Source organism: Camarhynchus parvulus, chromosome 7 (assembly GCF_901933205.1).
Source record: "Camarhynchus parvulus chromosome 7, STF_HiC, whole genome shotgun sequence".
NCBI classification, from domain to species: domain Eukaryota; kingdom Metazoa; phylum Chordata; class Aves; order Passeriformes; family Thraupidae; genus Camarhynchus; species Camarhynchus parvulus.
Window position 1 is genome coordinate 21,600,701 of NC_044577.1, and position 20,729 is coordinate 21,621,429.

Consider the following 20,729-nt stretch of genomic DNA (forward strand, 5'->3'; position numbering starts at 1 on the left):
TTAATTAAGACAAAGCTTTTGTGCAGAACTTGGAAGCAGTGCAGGGACATAGCTTCGCAACTCCCCATCTTAAGCAAATTGAAGGGGCACTGACCATTCAGAAACTGAAATTTCTAGAAATCTTTTTCTTAGCTTGTATGCAGATGTCATTGTGATTAGGAAAGAGGAGGTGCCCTTTGCAATTATTTTAATTAGTTAATGCATATAATTGCACTTAACGGATTTAGTCTGTCCATTCTGTCAGTTCCTGAAGTGTTCAGTAGTCCTTTCAGAGATACAGAAATGCTCACATTCATTCTTTAAGAGATTTAAGATGACTTTTTCAATAGAGAATTTAAATCTCACTGATGAAAAGCAGTAGCTAACAGCCTGTTGTGACAGTACGCTGCAAGGTAAGGCTCCAGGGAAGCTCACTGCATGTTGCTGAAATTGCAATGGGAACACAAGTAGGCAGAATGTAAATATCTAACTGGAATTTAACCAAAAGATTGACAGCATCTCTGGCTTTTGCCAAAAAATACACCATGGAGTCTAAACTAACTGGAACGATGAGCAATTGAGTTTCTCTATCATCTGGAAGGTGGCAAAGCCAGCTTTGATGGCATGCTTGGTGTCAGTATGTAACTTTATCTGTATTACACCCTGCAGTATGTTGGTGATAACCCAGACTGCCATGGATGTGGAGAGCCAGTTTGGGGTATGGGAAGTTAGTCTTGCCTTGGCAGCACAAAACTTGATATGAACTAATTCACTTTGTTTCATGTCAGGATTTAACAATCCACAGCAACACGTGTTACACAAAACAATATGCTGCTTTCTTCAGCTTCTTGGCAGCATAAATAAGCTTGCAGTGATGTACAAGGATGCTTGAGTTGTTTTTCCCAAGTTAAGAGCTTTAAAGCTTGTCCTGTTCTAACATTAGACAGTATAGATATATTGTAAGAGGATTGTAATATATTTTGAAGAAATATTTCCATTTTCTACTCCACCAGAGGTTACTTCCTTGTTGGTTTTTTTTGTTTGTTTTCTTTTACCCCAAATTTAACTCTGGAAAGGGATTTTATTAATACTTGGGCAGCTCACTGGTGGAAAAGAGGGGGATTGAAAAATGCATAATGAGGTTTGCAATAGCATCTAGTCGAAGTAGCTTCCAAACTCTGACTGCATCTTGGTGAGCCTTGAGCCTCCAATTCCCAGGCTGGATTAAAAATCCCAGCCTATAAGGTCAGTGTCTGTTAAGGCCAAGGTATATTGCAATTTGGGCATCCTGGAACCCCCTAGTTAGGTGTTCTTGTTCGGAATAAGAAAAGAGGTTATTGCAAATATATGGAATTTGTTTTGATTGATGCTGAGCTTATTTTAATATTTAAAGATTGCATTATATGGCATAGAAAATGCTTTCAGGACAGTTTTTCACATTCTTTCAATAATAGGAAAAATCATTTGGTTTCACTGAAGATGGGTTTTCACTCACTTTTAAATTTAACTGTCTTTTGTGTATATACAGTGAGATAAGTAATTTACCAAAAATTGGGTAGATGTGTGTCTTTTAAATTAAATTCCTCTCCTAAAAATTTTTGAATAAACAAAAAGGAACTTACAGACTTACTTGTCATTTATTCAAACCGCAATAAGAATTTACTTCAGAAAAATTAATAGATGATGCTTTATTTGGTGATCTCTGAAATTATCTGGTGTTAGAAGTTACATACCAGATAATATAAAGCAAAACACAGTACTGCTTGTTAGCAGTGTCACCAAAATTCTCATAATGAGTGGGCATGGAAATGGATTTGTTCCACTAGGGCAGATCCCCACCAGTTCAAGATTCAAGAATTTTGCTAGGTTTTTTTTTTTGGGGGGGGACAACGGGGGACGGGACACTGCATGAAGACCTGGAGTTCAAATTGTCCGTCTTCAACAACAAGAAAATTGTATTAAATAACTATGCCAGTAGCACGACTGTTGGCTGTGAAGTGTTTGTTTGTAAGCTGGTTGCTATCTTGCTAACAAAATGATGTTTTCTCTTTCAGGTTATGGTTTTGTTGACTTTGACAGCCCAGCAGCTGCTCAGAAGGCAGTTTCTGCTTTAAAGGCCAGTGGAGTCCAAGCACAGATGGCAAAGGTGAGTTAGAATAACCAGCTAATTTTTGCAATGGGTTGTGGAAGTGAACAAGCTTGTACAGTGGCACAACATGGGCAGTGTGGAGTTTCCAGCTGCAGAGCCCTTTATAGAGAGCACAATCCTCAAGCCATGTGATTATTAAGGTAATAAAATGGAGACTTTTGTTTGCTACATCCCAAATACCCAAATAATCTCAACTAATTGAATAAAGAAGCATGAAATGGTAAAGTCTCCAAACTGATCTCATTGCATTTATCAATTTATTCATAATAGTCTTTTCCATTGGATTCATCAAACAAAAGTTTAGCAATGGTTTGTAAAAACTGCAGCAGGCTTAATGAATTGGTTTACAGCACAAAGGTATGAAAGGTTTAATAGACTGTCTGTTACTGAGGTTAGAATTCTTAAGATTTAGGAATTAATTTTTAAGTATACGATGACAAAATTTAACCTTTCAACATTTTTTTCAGCCCTTCTGGTATATTATCTGCTAATATAAATAAAATTTGAATCTGACCATTCATGATAGATACTTTGAAATTCTTAGCCAGCTCTTGGCTGACCTGTTTTTGCATCAAGGCAAACCCAGGAATTATTAAAAAAATACAGAATGAAAGCTATCTTATTTCTCTCTAATTTTTAATGAACCTTGCCTCTGAACCAGCTTATTAGCCAGATGTGATCTTCAGAGTATCTTCAGTGCTCTTTTATGAAGTTAGGGAGATGATACTTTAGTAATGATACTGTCATGCATTCTTGTTGGGTCAGATGGCCTGGTTCCAAAAGAGAGCCATAAACACCTCCACAAATTTGTTAACTAAAAAAAATATTACCAGTATAATCTGTTGATAGAATTCTGGTACCTCTTAAAGCAAATTTGTTTTCGGTTAGAAAATTATATACTAATTTAAGAAACTTAAAATCTAGTAATCTCAGAGGCTTTTTTATTAGAATAGTCTGCTAAAAATCTAGCAAATCTTTTATAGTTATCCACTAGGTACAGATTTTTTTCAGATGAGATATTTTCCACAGCTTCTCAGCTAAAGAGAACAGTTAAGCTAACAACATAAATGTCTTTGGATGGATTCCAGGGCAACAAAATGGAAACCATATGTTTCATACTTAATGCGTGTTTCATTACAGCCGTGACACAAACATACATGCTTACTGGAAAGCACTTGGGTTTTTTTCCCTTTTACAAGGTTTTATGTATGCTTAATAAAGGCCACTTACTAAATCTTTAGGTTTTAGGTGATCACTTTAAAATATATCCCAGATTTTTCAAAGTTCTGTCTGCCATCTAATGAATATAATATCTAGGTAGGAGGAGCAAAAAGAGATTTTGAAGTAATGTAAATTCATTTTCTTAATGAACTTTGATGTCTGATTTAATTGTTTTCTTGAGTAGATGGAGAAGCTCTAATAATTAACTAGTAACCTAATGCATCATTTCTTAATCTCTTTTATAGTATATATTTCTGACTCGTTTCCTCTGACAGTTGCAAGATCAGTAATATTTCTTTTTGTTAGCATTAATGAAATAATGTGCATCAAAATATCCCAAAGGTTTGGGTATTTTTCTGACCCTGTGTCAAGCTTGATGACCTGTGGGAAACCTGTAACTATGAGGTCTGCATTCCAGTGAAACTTGTTCTGCTTCTGAGCACTGAGAGAGTGTTTGAGTTATTAAAAAGACCAACCCCAAAACCAGCCCAGTGAACAGTACCACAACAAACAGTCACTAGTGACTATGAGTTTGAGTGTTTTGATTTTTGTCTGTTTTGAGCCATTGGATTTTTTTTTTCCCCTGGGCAATGCTGCTCTCTTTTTGTCTGAAAAATCCTATCTCTACTTAGATTCTTCAGGCTGGGAATTACCAGTCACAGTTGCTTTGGCAAGATTAGCAAATCACACCCTTCACAGGCATGATGCTATAAAAATTTGTGTTTGTGTGTTTAGTATTTTATCCTTTTGCATGTGACCACCTGTGCCATGGGTGGTGGTCCTGCAGTGACACTGCTTCAGGCTTAGGCCTGAGTGTCACAGAGAAGGATTTGAGGAGTTTCCTGCCTGTCTGGGCAATCGATTTCCTTACTGACCGCCGCAGCTGCTGCAGTTTCCAAGAGGAAATCCATGCCTGTTGGGGTGATTTATCCATGGGAAGGTGTTGTAATTACTCTGTGCCCGGGGTGTGAGGAGCAGCACAGCTCCTCAGTGCTCTCACCCTCCCCCAAGATGTGGTTCCTGACCCACAGGAGCTGAACAGGGAGGAAAATGTTCTTGCTGGAGCCATGTTGTGACTCTGCCTGCCATAAAGTCCTTTTTGCAGTGTCCTGCTGTAGCTCTCTGTCAGTGAGATAAAAACTACTCACATCAGCAAGTTCATCTGCAAATCCTGCTTTAGCGGAAGTGATTTTTATATATTAAATTTTTTGCTGTTCTGTAGAGGTAACTTCAATATATTATTTTAAAAATATTAAGTAGTAAATTACATTATTATTAGTAGTAGTAGTAGTATTAGTATCAGTATTTTCCTATCCATGGGGTAAAATCATGCTGTATTTGGCAGTCTGCTTCCTAGTTGATCTGAGTTGAAAAAAGTCCCACTTGCTATGTTTTGCTACTGCTGAGCAGAGTGGGAAGGCCCAGGGCCCAAGATACAGCTTCAGGCCAAATCCTGCCAAATCTGTTCTGGGGCGTCACTGTTGGTGGAGAAGTGGCCACCACTCAGGAGATGCCACAATAATGGAACCCTGTGTCAGTCCATTGAAATACCATGTCTTCAGCTATTCTGCTTTTTCTGAGATCTGAATTGGGAACCCTTGACTAAGACAAAGCAGCCTGGGAAGAGTTTTGCTTTCTGCTGGTTACCAGTGTCTTCTGGTCACTTCTGAAGTTTCCGAGGTTTCCTTTTGGCCAGAAAATGGGGCCAAGACCTCGCATAAGATAATAATTGCATAGCCAGGGGATGGGAGTAGTTTTTGGATGGAAATTTAAAATGGATTTAACAAGCTCTTGCCCCTCTCCTCTCTTCCACTTGAGTATTGCTAGTGGTAAGTCCATCTTTTTCAGGGTATGTAAGTGGCTGTGGGGATCAGATGATGTGAGCTCTGCTGTAGCCAGTTTGTTTCAGGATCCACCAGTACAAACCGGTAGATTATCTCTTACTCAACAGATCAAATACATGTCTTGCAAGAGTAGTGTTATTTCTAAACTAGTTAGTAACTGCTGGGTGTCCAATTTTTATTCTGATTCCTTTTAATTTATCAAAATTTCTTTTCTTAGTTTATGTTCTTGCTCCTAGAGGAGTGATTATAAACCAAGAATTGTAAGTTCAAAAGCTGTGATTTTGTAGAGCTGTGCAGTCTTAGGTAAGATTACTAGTAGTATTTAAAAGCTCTGACAATTTTGTTTGTTAGAAAAGTTGTGGTTGCTGTCCGAGTGATTCTTCTGAGAACCCTCTTCTCTTCCCAGCACCCACAAGTAAAAGTGAGATAACTCTAGGTTTCTACATTATTCAGAGCAGGCAGAAAGGGACTTTGTGTATAGGAAGATAGATGCACACAAAATACCAATATGGTATTTTGAATGGCGATTTAACATACTGAGACTGTGTAAGGATGTTTTAGAAATGAGCTATAAATGCTATGGAGACATCAGACACCTAAATTCTCATAGGCTTTTGACTTTGAGGTTAACATAAAGTATCCAAGTCACTGCTCAGACCAAGTTTTAGCTCATCAAATGATGCAAACTGAATTCAACTGTAGCTACTGAAGCAACCGTTTCAAATAGAAAGTTGATTAATTCTTACTTCCTGCATGTAAACTAATGTATAAACAAAAAAGGTAAAAAAGAGCCGCTAAGTAAGAATGGTTAATAAAACCCACAGTTCTTCTCATCTTTCTGTCTAGCAAACTTAAGACAGGAAGAGAATCATTGTGTTTGCAGCCCAGATAAAATCAGCAAGAGAATATCTAAATTATACTGACAGCAATGTAGAGCTGCACAAGCCAGCTAGAACAGCAGTGTGGCTCTGCCAGCTCAGACTTCACTGAATATTAACTCCTTCCTGGCCTGGCAGAGACATTTGTACAACCAGATTGTCCATCTCCTGGCAGGCTGACAGATTTCTGAGATATAGTGAAAGGCTTATATCTACATAAGGAATGACGACTTTTTGCAAAAAGCTTGCGATGTACTTTAGGCATCACAAGAAGTATTAATGGACATTCTCACGACAGAACTTCAACCATGTGTTTAAAATCAGTGTAGTCTTTAAAATTGTTTAGGCCATCCAAGTCCAACACAGCTGTGATGGACTCAAGACCCTGATTCCCTACATTTTGTTGTTGAAGATCTTGTATTCTCCTGTCTCTTCAATTCTCTCTCTCCTTGTGAGGTTTGTAGTTCTATATGTACACCTTCACTATAAGATAGTCAAGATAATTTATGACTTAAATGGTTGATATTCATTATTTTCCAGTTTGTGTTTTCCTGATTTTTTTCCTATGGAAGGATAAAGTTACCTTTAGAAAACATATACTACTTACAATAGAAGCCATGAAAGTAGTCCATGGACATGGAAGATTTCTGTGGTCAGTGAGCCTTGTTAATTTGAGCCAAGGAATGCTGTTCTATGTACTAATGTGCATTTTTGTGGGAAGACTCACTGTTTATCCATTCCAAGATTTCCCCAGAGTTGCACATTTTTAGGACTTAGGACTTCATATTCATAATGTTACAATTTCCTCCTCCTTAAAGTCTTCGCTTCCGCTGACACAATGAAGTGTGGTCCTGATTATTTGTATTAGCTCTCACATTAATTTATCACTAAATACTTTAAAATATTTTAAGCTTGTGCAAAAAATTAGGACCATTTTAACAATTGTTTCTTATTTGAATTGTGTCAGAATAGCAATGTGCTGACAATGTAAAGGATGTTCTCCCATCACGTACTGACTTCCACCATTCTTAAGACACAATTTGTGTTTTCTGGAGTGGTCTACAGCCCTCAAGCATCAGATCAAATTCTGAAACTTGTTATGTGTGGGTGGGTTTTAGGTTATGATGAATATGAGCCCATTGTCTGAGTTCATGTTGATCCTGTGGAGTACAGAGATGACCTGAATTTGCAATCTTAATATTTTTCACTCAGTGGTTACTAAGGCAGAATTGTGATGTGCACTCCGTGTGCAGGTAGCTTTATCTTTCTTTCCTAAACTCTCATACCTTAAACTTACTCTAGATGACTTTTTTCCCAAGTATATTTGGAAAAGATGAATTGTCACATCATATAAAATGTGAACTTTGGGAGGGAAAAGCTGCTTAGCTGCTTGTCCTCATCTCTGTAGCAGAAATCAAGGCTTTTCCACAGCTAATAAGCAAAATGTATTAAAGGCAGCTCTTCCTTTATGTTGCTGATGAATAACATGGTTTTAAATGAGCAAAAATGAGAAACAGCTAACTTTTTTGAGGTTCAGTAATGTATTGCTTATAGTACTTGTCTTCACTGTGACAACCTTCTGGAGAATTAAATCAGTTTTCATTCCTACAGAACAAAGTAAGAAAAATAGTTTAGGTTACCATGGTAGCTAGTGCACTTAATCTAACTGGAGAAGGTAGGTATGTTGCAATTTTTTTATTCTGCATCTGGGCTTCTGAATGCCAAAGAACAGATGACAGGCAAACTGGAGCTAACTCAAGAAGATTTCTACAGCAGTTTTTAGCAACTGTCTTGAAAAGTTTTCTTTTTGCCTAGTTGTACTACTTTTTGTAGCCAATAGTATTAAATCTTACTGTAACAGATTTTAAATAAATATAATAAATTTTTCTCCTTATAATCATAAAAGTTCTTAAAAGTCATTATAAAATAAATTGAAGGTAAGCCAAATTTTGCTTACCTGGGAGCCACATAACTATTACTTCAGGAATTGCAAGTGCTCTATATAGGCAGTTAACAAACACTTGCCTTGAGTAAAGAGCTTCAGCCCACAAAAATCTTATCTCAGTTGCTAAGTTGTGCTGTGTCTTGCTCTGACAAGGGTCTGGTGCCTTCTTTTGAGCTGTGGTGGGCTCATTCAGGGCTCCCAGGGGGCACCCTCATGCCCTTCTAGCAAAGGGAAAGCAAAATCACTGAGAAATAAAAAGAGAATGTATTCATGAAGTGATAGATTGATCACAAAGCTTATTGCAGTTAAATTCTTCTTAATACAGATGTGCCTGTAAAAATAAATTTGAATGTCTACTGTATTAATCATATGCAATTCTGGAGAACAAGTGAATATTATGGTCGTGATTTTTCCCTGAATTGTGTTGTTAACAGTCTGTGGTTAGACAGCATTGAAACTGTGGCTAAAACAGACATATTTCAGTGAGACACTGGCCAATTGTAAATTTTGAAGTAGTATCTATATGAAGGCAGACAAGCATTTAATGCCTTCCCTATCAGGCAGGGGATCTTCCTTGCTGTGAGCAGTGCCTAGTCACATGTTTCTGAATGGCTATCTGTTCACTCTGACCTTACACACAGCAACAGAAAACAGATGTCCTTGCCTTTTGCCAAGTTTCTTGCTTGCAATTTAGGAACAATTCCACACGCACAGGGAGGTTTTTGCTAATTTCTTTCAGATGATGTAGAGCACTTCACATTATGTAGGAATCCTGATCACCTCTTTCTGCAGAAATAAATATTAACAGTTGATCATTCCTGTCATTTTTTGTAAGAAATGCTGTATCTTATGATCTTTGGGAAAAAGCAGCATGTTACTCTGCAAGAGCTCTGCTCTCCATCTTTATATTGTTACATTCTGGTAGAGAACTTCAGGAGATACAGCTGAAGGTGTTTGGAGAGAAAAGATTTATAGAAACTTAATGACTTGCATTGCTAAAAACAAGACTTGCTAGTTTCCTCAATAATATGGATACTTAGAGTAGCCCAGAAATTCCCTGATGTTGCCCATAATCTGAAAATGCTGAGCAATTTCAGCATCTTTCAGGATCTGCTAAAAGTTCTGTTAACTAGGGAAAACTCTGCATGAAATATGAAGACACTCAAATTAAGCAGTTTTCCTAAATTGTATAGAATTCAAAAAATATTATATTCAGTAGATTATATGTTAATGGAGGCTTGCTGCCCAAAATTAGGGAACTTCTCACTGACGGTAATAAATCTTCTTGATAATTTCCATAAAATAATGCAAATAATTTCAAGAGATTTAAGGTATATAAGGGGAAAGTGGCTTATACAATTTCATGGATTTTAAGCAGAGGAACACCTACCTTTAAATTCTAAGAATTATTACAGTGTATAGGCAAGGTCTGAGCTGAGTTATGTTGGAAGGTATTTTTGCTGTTTTCACTTTTTTTTTCTTAATTCCAGAAGAGGAATTAGAAACTCGTGTGTCAAAGGAATTATTTTTCTCTTCTGAGACTGAATAGTAATAGCACTGTGAATTAAGCAATGGTGAGACAGGTTTTGTTAAGGGAAAAATTCACAGAACTTAAAGTATTAAACTCCTGCTTACCAGAGAGAGAGAGGGGGGTGTGACTTAAATAGTTTGTCTTTCTCCTAACTTTCTGAGTTTTTACTGTTAACCTGTAACCATTTTCCATAACAAAATCTTATATAAAGGCAAACATCTGTTTGTGCAGTGCCTTCTGTGTAAGATAGCTCAGAGATGGAAGGAGAATCCTAGTTGTGGCTGCTATTTGGAAGCCAGCTTGGAAACCCAAGGGGAAGGAGCTAACTTGCTGCTTACAGTCTCCCAAAATGTACCCAGGTATCTGTTTCAAGGCTTAATAGCCTTCTGGACATGACAGGAGCTGCATGGTGAAATAAGTTATTCAGAGGAAGAGAGGAGGTATTTTGCACATTAATTGGTATAAATCTTCCACTGTCGAACTGTATAAAATTCCAAATACACTCTAGAAAAAGTTCAGTCTTGTTTTGCATCTATGCCAACAGCAGTAGGGGTTGCAAATGAGTGTTGTAAATGAGCCCTTTTGTGAATCAGTGGCAGTGTCTTTCTTTTCTTGAAAAGTGAAGAAGTGGATTAAATTAATCTGTCCTGACCTAGTTGGACTTGGTGATCTTTATGGGTCCCTTCCAACTTCAGCTATTCTGTAGCTCTGTGATTTATCCTTATAGCTGAACTGCAGGGTGGTCATGGGTTTGCACCTGCAGTGCAGACACCACCTCAATGCACTGTGGAATGTGTTTGTTGGCATTTCAACTATTTTGCTGGAAGAATTACAGATGGAGGAAATTTCAAGTTGTATTCCAGGATTTCAGTGAGACATCCTCATCTGTTGGCAGTTTCTTTGCTTTTTGTTTCCCTCCTTTGCCTTCCATCTTTACCAGTTCTAACTATGGATATGTGTAGAAGTGTTTTCAAACTGCCATTTGTCTGCTGTGGTCTGCGTGCTCCATCAAAGAACCAAACCAGAAGTAACTGAATCCCTGGGAGTATTCAGGCTGAACTAGACTGATGTGGAGATAGGGTCAGGAAAACAGAAGTCATTTCCAGTCAGCCATTCAGCATGTACCTGACCAAACCCCAGTAATTAATAATGCAAAATACACATTGTTTCATGGGCCAGAAGTAAAATTTTTCCATCACAAAATGCTTTCTGTTCAGAGAGAACAATTTCCTCAGGTGCACTTTTTTTTCTCTTTTTTCCCCAAGGGCTTTGTAATGTGGGTAAGTGGTGAAGTTGCTAATATTCTTCCAAAGTGCAGCATTGCCTTCCCTAGCAGTAGTGTTACATGATTTTGTGGCAGGAGGTTTTCTCTGGTAGGTGGGTAAGTACAAGCATCTAATGCCCAGCATGTGCAGTGAATGGCAGCAAGTCCTTGTGCCCCTTTTGGCAGGAAAAGTTCATGGTCTCATCCTGAATACAGTGCCAGGATAATGTGGGAGTCTGGTAAGCCCTGGGCTGCCACAGGAGCCTGAGAGAAGGGGAGTGTGCTCTACCCACTTACCTGAACAGGTTCTCTGCATTTCTGCCTTGACTGAATTTATTTCTCTGCTGGGTGACTCTTTCTGGGTGAATGTAATCTTTTGTTTGGTTGGTTTTTGTTCTTTTGTGTTTTGCCTGTAAATTACACTGTTACTACTGTGAACAAAATGGGGGCTTTTTTATCTTTTCAAATGTTAGAATTTTTTATGAGAATACTTTTATAGTTTCTGTTATTCTAGAATAAAAACACTAGGAAATTAAATAAAAATATTCAAATACTTTCAAATACTATTTGGAATTTCAGAAAATCTTGCTATGCCTACAGGTACAATTTTGTAATGCCAATGCTTGAAACCTCCTTTAAAGCTTTTGCTGATATAACTCATTAAAGAAGGAAGTTAAGCCTACACATCTCAAGGTGCAAAACAAAATTGCCTAATACTATCTAAGTAACAAACCAGTTCTAACACTGTGAAAGCTGTTCTTCATCTCACATTCCTGCCTGAGGAAATTTGAGCTGAATGTCAAGATGTAACTACTGTAATTATGCCCAGCAATTAATATTAATGTCAGCTATGGCCTCACAGTGAATCCATTTTCTTGTCTTCTCCTTCTGTTAATTTTTCTAATATGAAAAAAAATTCAAATTCCCTATGATTAGATAATTTGAACCCCAAACTTGTCTGTGTATTGTATAGATTCAGTATTATTTTGGGAGGGGATGTCTCTACTAGGTAACAAAAGAAAAATCCTACAGGGTAATCAAATGCCATTTATAATGGACAATAAAGGGGCCAATGAGGGCAACACTTGGGAGCTGGAAAAGGTTGTTTTGTAAGTGGGATTTTGGTGTGGCTAGGAATTACAGTCATACCAGTGGCAGAAGCATGCACATCAGGAGGATGAAATGGAAGAACATTTCCCTCCTATAGGTCTTCTATTCCAATTTCTTTAAAAACATTTTTGGAAAACTTCAAAACATTAACTCTTTTGAACTGAATGTGGGGCTTGGGGTAAAAATGCAAATAAGTAAAGGTTTTTCAGCCTAGAATTTGCTTTCCCATTTTTAATTTTCACTGTTTTTGGAACAGGATAATTCCTTTCTGTGCGTAAAAGGTGTGACCTCCCCCCAAGCCCAAACAATTTTTTTTTCCTTTTTTTCTTCTTTTCGTTTTTTTTTCCCTCCTAGGAAAAACTAACTCAAACTGAGAGGTGATATCCAAGATGGCAAGTTATAAAATTATGCAATATGCTACTAAAAGTACTGAGATACTATTTCTATAAGGGGGGCTTGATGCCTGGGCACTGGAGCAGATTGCCCAGAGAAACTGTGGGGTGTCCCTCACTGGAGATATCCAAGAACTGCCTGAACTCCATCCCATGCAATGTGATCCAGGATGACCAGACATGGTCCTCTCCAACCTTACCCATTCTGTGATTCTATGAAAATTGTATATGTATATCAATAAAATTGATTTCAGATCATATCACTGCTGATGCCAGAAAAGTTCTACTGAATGTGGGCATCCTGCAGAGACTTAAATTTATACCAGGGTAATAGTGATGACACTGAAGTTCTGCACAACTTTAAGGGCCATGTCACATCAATCTGTGCAGATCAAGAATGTGCTTCAGTACAGAGCATAGGCAATGATCACCAGCATGGAAGAGATACTCCCTTGCCACAGCTGGGAAATCTGTGGACAAACACTGGAAATCATCAATTTCACCAAAAAGTTTTCTTAGAGGTGTCATTTCATGGCACATACGTAGATAGCACAAAGTAGTAAGTAGCCTAAGATCAGGAGAATGGCAAAGATGTGGCTACCTTTGTCTCCTCCCTAATTGCTCATCTTCTGGCTGCCCTCCTCTCATTTTGTCTGTTTCTAGAGAAAGTTTTTGGAAGACATTTTTATTGTCTGAATGCATAACATAAAAATTTAGTGGAAAGTCAAAAATGCTCATGTATGGAAGGCAATGACAGTGTCCCACTTGCTTCTGTATCACTCTGTTCTTTAACTATTATTATGGCAATGTACATACTATTAAATCCATTTTCTCATTTTTTCCTCATATTATTTTCTGATTGTCATCCCAGTCTCTTCTCTTCTTATTTTACATGTGGCTTTCTTAGTGCTTTCCACCACTCTTGCATTTCTTTCCTTTATCTCATTTTTACTTTTTTTTTCCTTTCAGAAAAATTTGAAACATGGAGTTTTAACATGGACTATAAACTGGTCAATTATTCACCTTTATCTCTACTTTAAAATGTCGGTGTCAGCAGTAATAGGAGAAAGGAAACTTTCTTAGGAATGCTGCAGGCAGTGGCAGAAGATGGAGGTCACTAATACTAAGAAAGAGTAGATTTAACAAAGGGCCTGAGAAGTAAAAATCTGCACCAGAATTCATATGTACTTGTTTGTGTTAAATTCAAAATGTCAGTGGCAACAATGATAACAATTGGGTTTTAATTCTCTTTCAGCAACAAGAACAAGACCCAACTAACCTATACATTTCCAACCTGCCTCTTTCAATGGATGAGCAGGAGCTCGAGAACATGCTGAAGCCCTTTGGGCAGGTGATCTCCACCAGGATACTGCGGGACTCGAGTGGGACGAGCCGTGGCGTTGGCTTTGCAAGGTACCTTGGGGCTGTGAGCCATGCCGGCAGCCTTCTTCCTTTGTCTGGATTAAAAATGCAAGAATAGGTGGAAAAGGCAGAAATTACTGAAAATTATAAAGTTTGTAAAGAGAAGGAAGATTGAAACGGAGTTATCCAGCAGGGTTTTGTTAATTCTTCCTTTGGTAGAGCTGTGTCTCATCTTGCTTAGATGGCTAAATCTAAATTTATTGCTCTTACTGGACAATTATCTAGAGTAAGAATTCACTCTAAACCACTTCCTTCCCTTTTCTGTACTTCTCCTTTCTCCTCTATTCCTGAGCCAGTAAGCAAGGGTTACGTGATGCTTCACAGACACTTCTGTGACTGCTGGCTTGTGAAGTTTGAATCCCAGGCAGCAGACCAGAAGGAAGAACCTTCTTCCCCACCCCTGTGCCTTTTTTTTTTTTGTTTGTTTTTCTTCATTAGTTCCTTGGAGAAAATGAACTCATCAGTGCCCTTTGAACATCAGCCCTTTGAATTTTCAGGCTCATTAACATGATGTCAACTGGGAAAGAAAATATTTTTATTCACATACAGGAAATCTCATCTTAAAATATTTGTGTGCTAAGTGAAATATCTCACACAAATCAACAAGAACAATTATTTCCATAAATTAGTAAATACCTCCTAAATATTCTGTTCATATAAATCTACTTTTTCTCTAGTTAATGTAGTTATTTTTTCTGGGATCTCTTCATCAAAGTCTTTTCTGTGCTGTTTTTATTTACGTAAGTCCTGCTTTAAACCTAGTATAACAATCAAAATTTAGAGACTTTAAATTGAAGGTTTCTATTATCAAAAATAAAAGCATGCTTCAAGCAAAGAATTGGCATTCTCAAAATACTGAAATCAAATTTCAGTAATTCAGATGTTCAGACAATATTACAATAGCTTTGTATTTGAACAAATATCAGAATCTAAAATTATCGCACAGAAAAGAACTGAACAAATTTATCTCCTGATGTGGCCAGAATTTTTAGGAATTGGTTTACCTGGGAGTTGGCTGGGGGATATTTCATGGCACTGTGATTTTTAGGTTTTTTTTTCAAATGTCTTCCCCCACCAGCCTCCTGAACCCAAACTTCACATGCTTGTCAAACTACCAAGTTTCAAGAAGGTATAACAAAGGAACAAAATTAGAAATAATAGAAAAATATTCATTATTTAAGAGGGGAAAACCAGCAAGATTGGGCTTTGCTAAAATTTCTTCCGGTTCTCTTTAAAAAAATCAATAATTGGGGTAAAATTAACTGGGCATTTAAATTTCATTAATATATATGTGTTTTATGTGTAGCTTTCATTTTTTGGTACTGTGAAGGGTAGAATACACTAACACCCACTATGAAATTCAGTTGGCATTTTGCTCTCATTCAGTCTCCCTAAAGTTGTTTACCACCTCTACCTTGAATCAGTGGTAAGGTAGGAAATATGGTAGGATGTATTTTTCCTAAGGGAGCTGGAAGTGTTCTGGAATCATATGCAAAAGTCAAAAAGACTTGTGTGTATCCAAAACCTCACTTGTATTGGAGAAATTAAAATAGAATAGTTTTAAAGTACTTTCTCAATAGTTTCTCTGTTATGCATTTTGTGTTTTATATATACATGAGCAAAGATATTTTTATATGTGTTTATTTATATACATAAATAAAGTATACCTAAGTTATAAGGATAAGTATTGCTTCTATATCTAATTAGAACTTCTTTACTTCCACAAGGTGAACATTTTTCTTGTACTGGAAAATTCTTGGATAATTAATTAAAGTTAAAATTTTCCAAAAAACCTGTAGACATTAAATAAATATTTTAATTTCTTGCCTTTGGGAAACTTTTATTAGGTTAATAGGGAGTAATGTATTTTGTCAAGTCCAGACTTGAGTTCTGAAACTAAATTATATTGTTTGTTTCATGTGAGACAAAAAAAAATTAGATTTCTTTGATGCAGATCCAATAATCCAGAACTTCTGAAAATTGTCAAAGATGTATTTTTGGAATCATTAGGAAAACCTCTTTTTCAGTCTGGCTTTTTGGTGGTACTGGTTGTTATCTATACTTGTATTTTGTCAGCCTGTGCAGAAAGGATATCAGAATTAAAGAGATGCCAATACTTAGGAATTTTTATTCCTGCTTGTTTGCTGCTGAGTCCATTGGCCTAATTTATGGATATGAATTACAGAACTTAAAGAGCAACTGAAAAGAAAATATCTGTTCAACATTAACCAAACATTATCTTGCAGGTGGCTGCAAAATAAGTTCTTTTAAACTATATTTTGTTGTAATTGCACAACTGAGTCATTCAGTGTGGCTGAGTCCAAGGTGACAGTCGGGGCTGGCACATCCTCACTGCAGGTGAGGCCCCTCCCAGGCCAGCAGGGGCTCTCCAGCCCCCTGCCCAGGCTGTTCAGTCTAGATCTGACAGCATGAGTGCCCAAACCTTCTCAAGATTTTGGACACATTCTCAGTAGCCATCACAGCTCTGCTGGTATTGGCTCCTGTTTGGAACTTGGAGACAATTAAATAAGAGCCAGGTGCATCATTTAGTGGAGATGATGTGTATAAGCTAAAAGCTGCCAAGTCAGTTTGGGTCATGCAGTCAGGCAGGTTTCTATTTGAGTTTATTACCCTTAAGCTGTACAGACAGCTCTGAATCCTCTCTTAAGAGTGGCATTAACCTTTGCTGCATGCAGCATGGACAGTAAGGATTCAATTATGAATGATAGTGAGTCAGTCCTTCTGCTTCTTTCAAGACAAGAGAGGTACTTGAGGCAGCTTGGACAGCTACAGTATAATTTCTGAGTAAATAAGAGCATTCTTTTCAATTTGGCACTGACTTTGGTCTCAGAGTACATAAAATGTTAATTGAGTTTGGCTTTACCTTTCTGAAGTTATATGTTCTTAGAAAACATCATCTCTATTGTTCACACATGGGAAAGCAAGCCAGAGCAGTGAGGAGGGGAAAAACAAGAAATATAATTTGAGAAAAAGTGAGAAATGTGCTTTAAAAAAAATCACAAACATGGGAATCTGTTTGAGTGTTTAATTTATGTAAATTATTCTTTATTTTCAAAGGATGGAGTCAACAGAAAAATGTGAAGCAGTGATTGCTCATTTTAATGGAAAATTCATAAAGACACCAGCAGGAGTTTCTGGTATGTTGCATATATTTCTTACAAGATGTATGAATGGGTTAGTGCTTACATGGTGGAAGCCTGTTACACTGATTGTTGTATCTGGCTTCTCATTTAAAGACAAGCTTATTAAAATTAAACTCTTTCTTTTTGGATGGCTGTAATGCTTGCTTGGAACACAGTATATCGCTTTTCTGTTGTAAACCTTTTCTAGGAATCTAGTAGTGTTCTCTCCTAGCAGAGAAACAAGCAGCTAAGATGCCAGCTATGTACAAATTTACATCCAATGTAATCCCAGTTAAAGTGAAGAAACGAATATCTATCTGAACAGAATTTGGCTGCTTTTCCATGGACAGGGCTTTTTTCAGAGGCAAAAATGGGCTGGTTTTGTCATCTGCTGGTGATTTTTTCGAAGCATTTTCAAAAAAATATTTGCTTAGCAAAAAAATGGAATCTGCAGCAATGCCTGGCATGATCATTCATTGGGGAGCTGCAACTCTCAAGTCAGTGTAGGTTTTAAAGTCCTTCAGGAAAATGGAAGGAGGTCAGCACAGAATGTTTCTTCTAGAAATATTGTGCAAGGCAGAATTCAGAGAAGGCTTAGTACAATTTTGTTGTCACACCAAGTTCCTCATCAGTTTGTCTGCTTTGTCAGCACTGTTTCTAAGAGACAAAATGTATGTTCCATGAATACTGAAAAATGAGGAGAGGAAATTCAGCGGTGCTGAGTAAAATAGAAAGTAAAGAGGACAATAAAGGAGGAAAGAATACATGCCTGGCATTCCAGGCAGCTTTCAGTGGGCATTTGATTGAGAATCCCAAGTGGGAATTTTGCAAATTACAGTGTTGATGTGGTTGGGGAAGCTGCCTTTATCCCACTGGTGAAATGTTCTGTGCAGCCAGCCCCTGTCACTGAGGAGGAGGAAAGTAGCCCTCGGCAGGCAGACAAGAATGTGGCTTGTTTAGTAAAACTCCAAACATGCCTCATCCCTGAAAGATTGCTCCAGTTTGAGGCAGACTGTGCTGCTGTAAGGATGGAAAATGCTTCAGAGCACAGGAAACCACTCCCTTCGACAAAACTAATCTAATGCAGTGTTTTGGCTTCCCTAGCCTTGCTTTTGCACGACGATTAATTGCTGATATTATGATTTCATTAAAACTTTGTTACAAAGATTTGGTAAATTTAAGCACATTGTTGCATTTGTTGCTTTAGTTATATTATAATTTTTTCTTTGTTACATTTAGTAAAAATGTTACAGCCTATGTTTAAACAGACAGTAACGACACTAAACATCTGCAACAGAAGCTCCTATCAGTGCTTTTTAGTTTGTTAGTTTTTATTTTCACTTGCATTCTCCTGTTCTCAATGAATGAGCCATCAAGCATGTCATTGCTAATCATGCTCTGTCTCCAGTGGGTCTTTGCTGAAGCCGGAGTTTCACCCTTACATGATGAGGTCCAACTAGGTTGAAATAAAAGCTTCCTGCATGGAATTGTAGGAATGATTTTTGCAATCTGAAGGAAACATTTAACATAAAAATGTGATGAATTAGGGACAAGAAATTTGCCGAGAACTGTCAATTTTCTGAAAGTGGAAACTAAACAGAGGTCTCAAGATATAATCCACCTCACAAGCTGGAACTTCTAACGCTTCCTTTGCTGAGCAGTTGTCCAGACTCTCTGTCTAGAACAAATAAAGAAAGACACACCTCCAGAGGCTGTCCTTGCAGTTACAAAGGGTGTCTAGCTCAGTCACTCAGAAATAGATAACTCCAAATGTTTGAAAGTCAGATGGGTCTCACCTTCCATGATACTGAAAATGAGACAAATAGTCAGGTGCATAAGGGAGTTGTGAGAACCTTGGTTTTTAAAGACCCTCAATTTTGTTGTATAGGGCACAGCCTCAGCTCTATGTTTCTGTGCTGGTGAAGTTTCATTGCTCCTTGCAAAGATTTTTATGGAGATCAAATCCTTCCCAGAGTTCCATACCACATAGCCAGCACCTGTCCAATAATGCAGCCTTATCAGAGAATTCAGCTTATGCAGAATAGTATACTGCAGTCTGCCAAAACGTGGGGTGGGGTCATGAGGCAACTGTGATTTTGGACTGCCTGCAGAGAGAAAACTGGATGGCAGTAGGAAAGCTCTTGAACAAGCAAAGATTAGGAAACTGTTTTGAAATAGATTAGCAACCATTGGGATTATAAAGGATCAACTTCAAACGCATGCAAAACAAAACCATAAAAACAGATCTGTGTTTAAATTAAAACATTGTGTCCTAGAAACTTGGCTAAAATCAGCCAAGGGAGCTGGCTCTAAAAACATCCATGTTATCAGGATGAAGAGGGTAGGAGAGATGGGTCTGTAATGAAATAGGTGTGGGAGGAAGAACATTTGTTCAACAAAAACCTGCTTTCATAATGCAGCTTTGTTATTTTAACTAAGTTTTGGCTTAAATGGAAGAATGGGTTAAATAGTTATAGAAAGCATAAGTGAAACCTCCTTTGGAGCATGAGAAGACACAATGAATAAAACCTCTAAGAATCTGGGAAGGCCAGGGATTAACACAGGGTGGTGTCAAAATTGTCAGCTCCAGAGTAAGGTGAGTGACTGCGCATTGATGATGCTAAGCAAGCTAAACCCAGATATAACTGGCTATTCAGGCTTTATTTAACTTAATGAAATATACTCAGTATTTAGTGTGTCCTTGTTTATTTTCTGTAAAGAAGAAGAAGGGTTAGCTCAGAGAGCAATTTGAAATGCACTTGAAGTTGGTATAACCCTGAAACTCCTGGAAGTGATGTGTTAGTTTCACCATTTGTTGTTGGGCTTTGTCCTTTTTTTATGTAAGTTATTGTATTAGTTGGTTGTGTTTTATGAACTATTACTTCCTCTCCATTTTGTCACTGAAAACCAAACTCAGAACTTTAATTTTTGTACTTAATTATCTTCTCAACTATGATATATAACTATTACATGATTGTTATAATTTTAAAGTAACTTTTGCATTTAGTTTCACTCTCCTCCTTAAAGAACTATTGTTTTCAGTGAAGAATGTAATATTTAAAATTTTTCTATTCTCCTGTGAAATGTATGACGTGAATTGGAGGAAACAGACCAGACTGGTATCGAGAGCCAGGAGCCAGCAGATGAGCAGTGAGAGCAGAGCAGCAGCATACTTAGTCTTCCTCCTGTAAAGATGATACTCAGTGTTCACTGGCCTTTAGTCTTGTGTTGCATCCACAGTGATTGTAGAAATGATCTTCTGGTCAAAATCTTGAAAGGCATCTCCTCCCTGTCGCAGTAGCATGTAGCTTTAATATTTCTTTTACTAGAAAAGAACTTAGGTGATTTTGGTTTAATGGGTGTGAGAGCATTTTTGCTGAGCAGCCCATGCCATTTTTACTTCAGTAATGGCTGGTTATGGTGATGATGCAAAAATCAAAAATTATCCATGACCCATCCCTCTCTTCCCACTTAGGATAAAGAGATTGGTTGCTCAGGTTCTCTTTTAGGGGAGAAAAATGAGTGTGTAAAAGCCCTGCTCCTGCCTGTGCTCTTGACTAGACTGGGAAGAGGTCCACCAGGGATGATACACACTACAGTTAGAAATGATCTGGCCTTGGACATCATTCTAGTGTGGGGAGGAGTGGAAATGGAGCCCTGAAGTAGCTGTCTTCTGTCAGTCATATTCTAGTGTTTCCTAGTTTCTTACCTTTACAAAGTATCCAGCACCAAAGATCTCTCGTGAATTTAAGCTACTTGACCATAAATTCAATTTTTCTTTCAATTATCTGTCACAGATCCTTTAGAAAAAACACATGAACCACAGCCTGAAAACCACTGCTACAGGATCT

General features: G+C 37.6%; 1 protein-coding gene across 6 annotated transcripts in view; it reads left to right on the plus strand.

Moving 5' to 3' along the window:
• The window catches only part of RBMS1 (RNA binding motif single stranded interacting protein 1), a 141,419-nt gene that overhangs the window by 101,331 nt on the left and 19,359 nt on the right, over window positions 1-20,729 (plus strand). For all 6 annotated transcript variants that reach the window (XM_030952045.1, XM_030952046.1, XM_030952049.1 and 3 more), the window contains exons 4-6: window positions 2,034-2,125; window positions 13,569-13,726; window positions 16,814-16,893. In XM_030952045.1, the coding sequence (XP_030807905.1) occupies window positions 2,034-2,125; window positions 13,569-13,726; window positions 16,814-16,893 (330 nt within the window). The remainder of the gene's footprint in view (window positions 1-2,033; window positions 2,126-13,568; window positions 13,727-16,813; window positions 16,894-20,729) is intronic.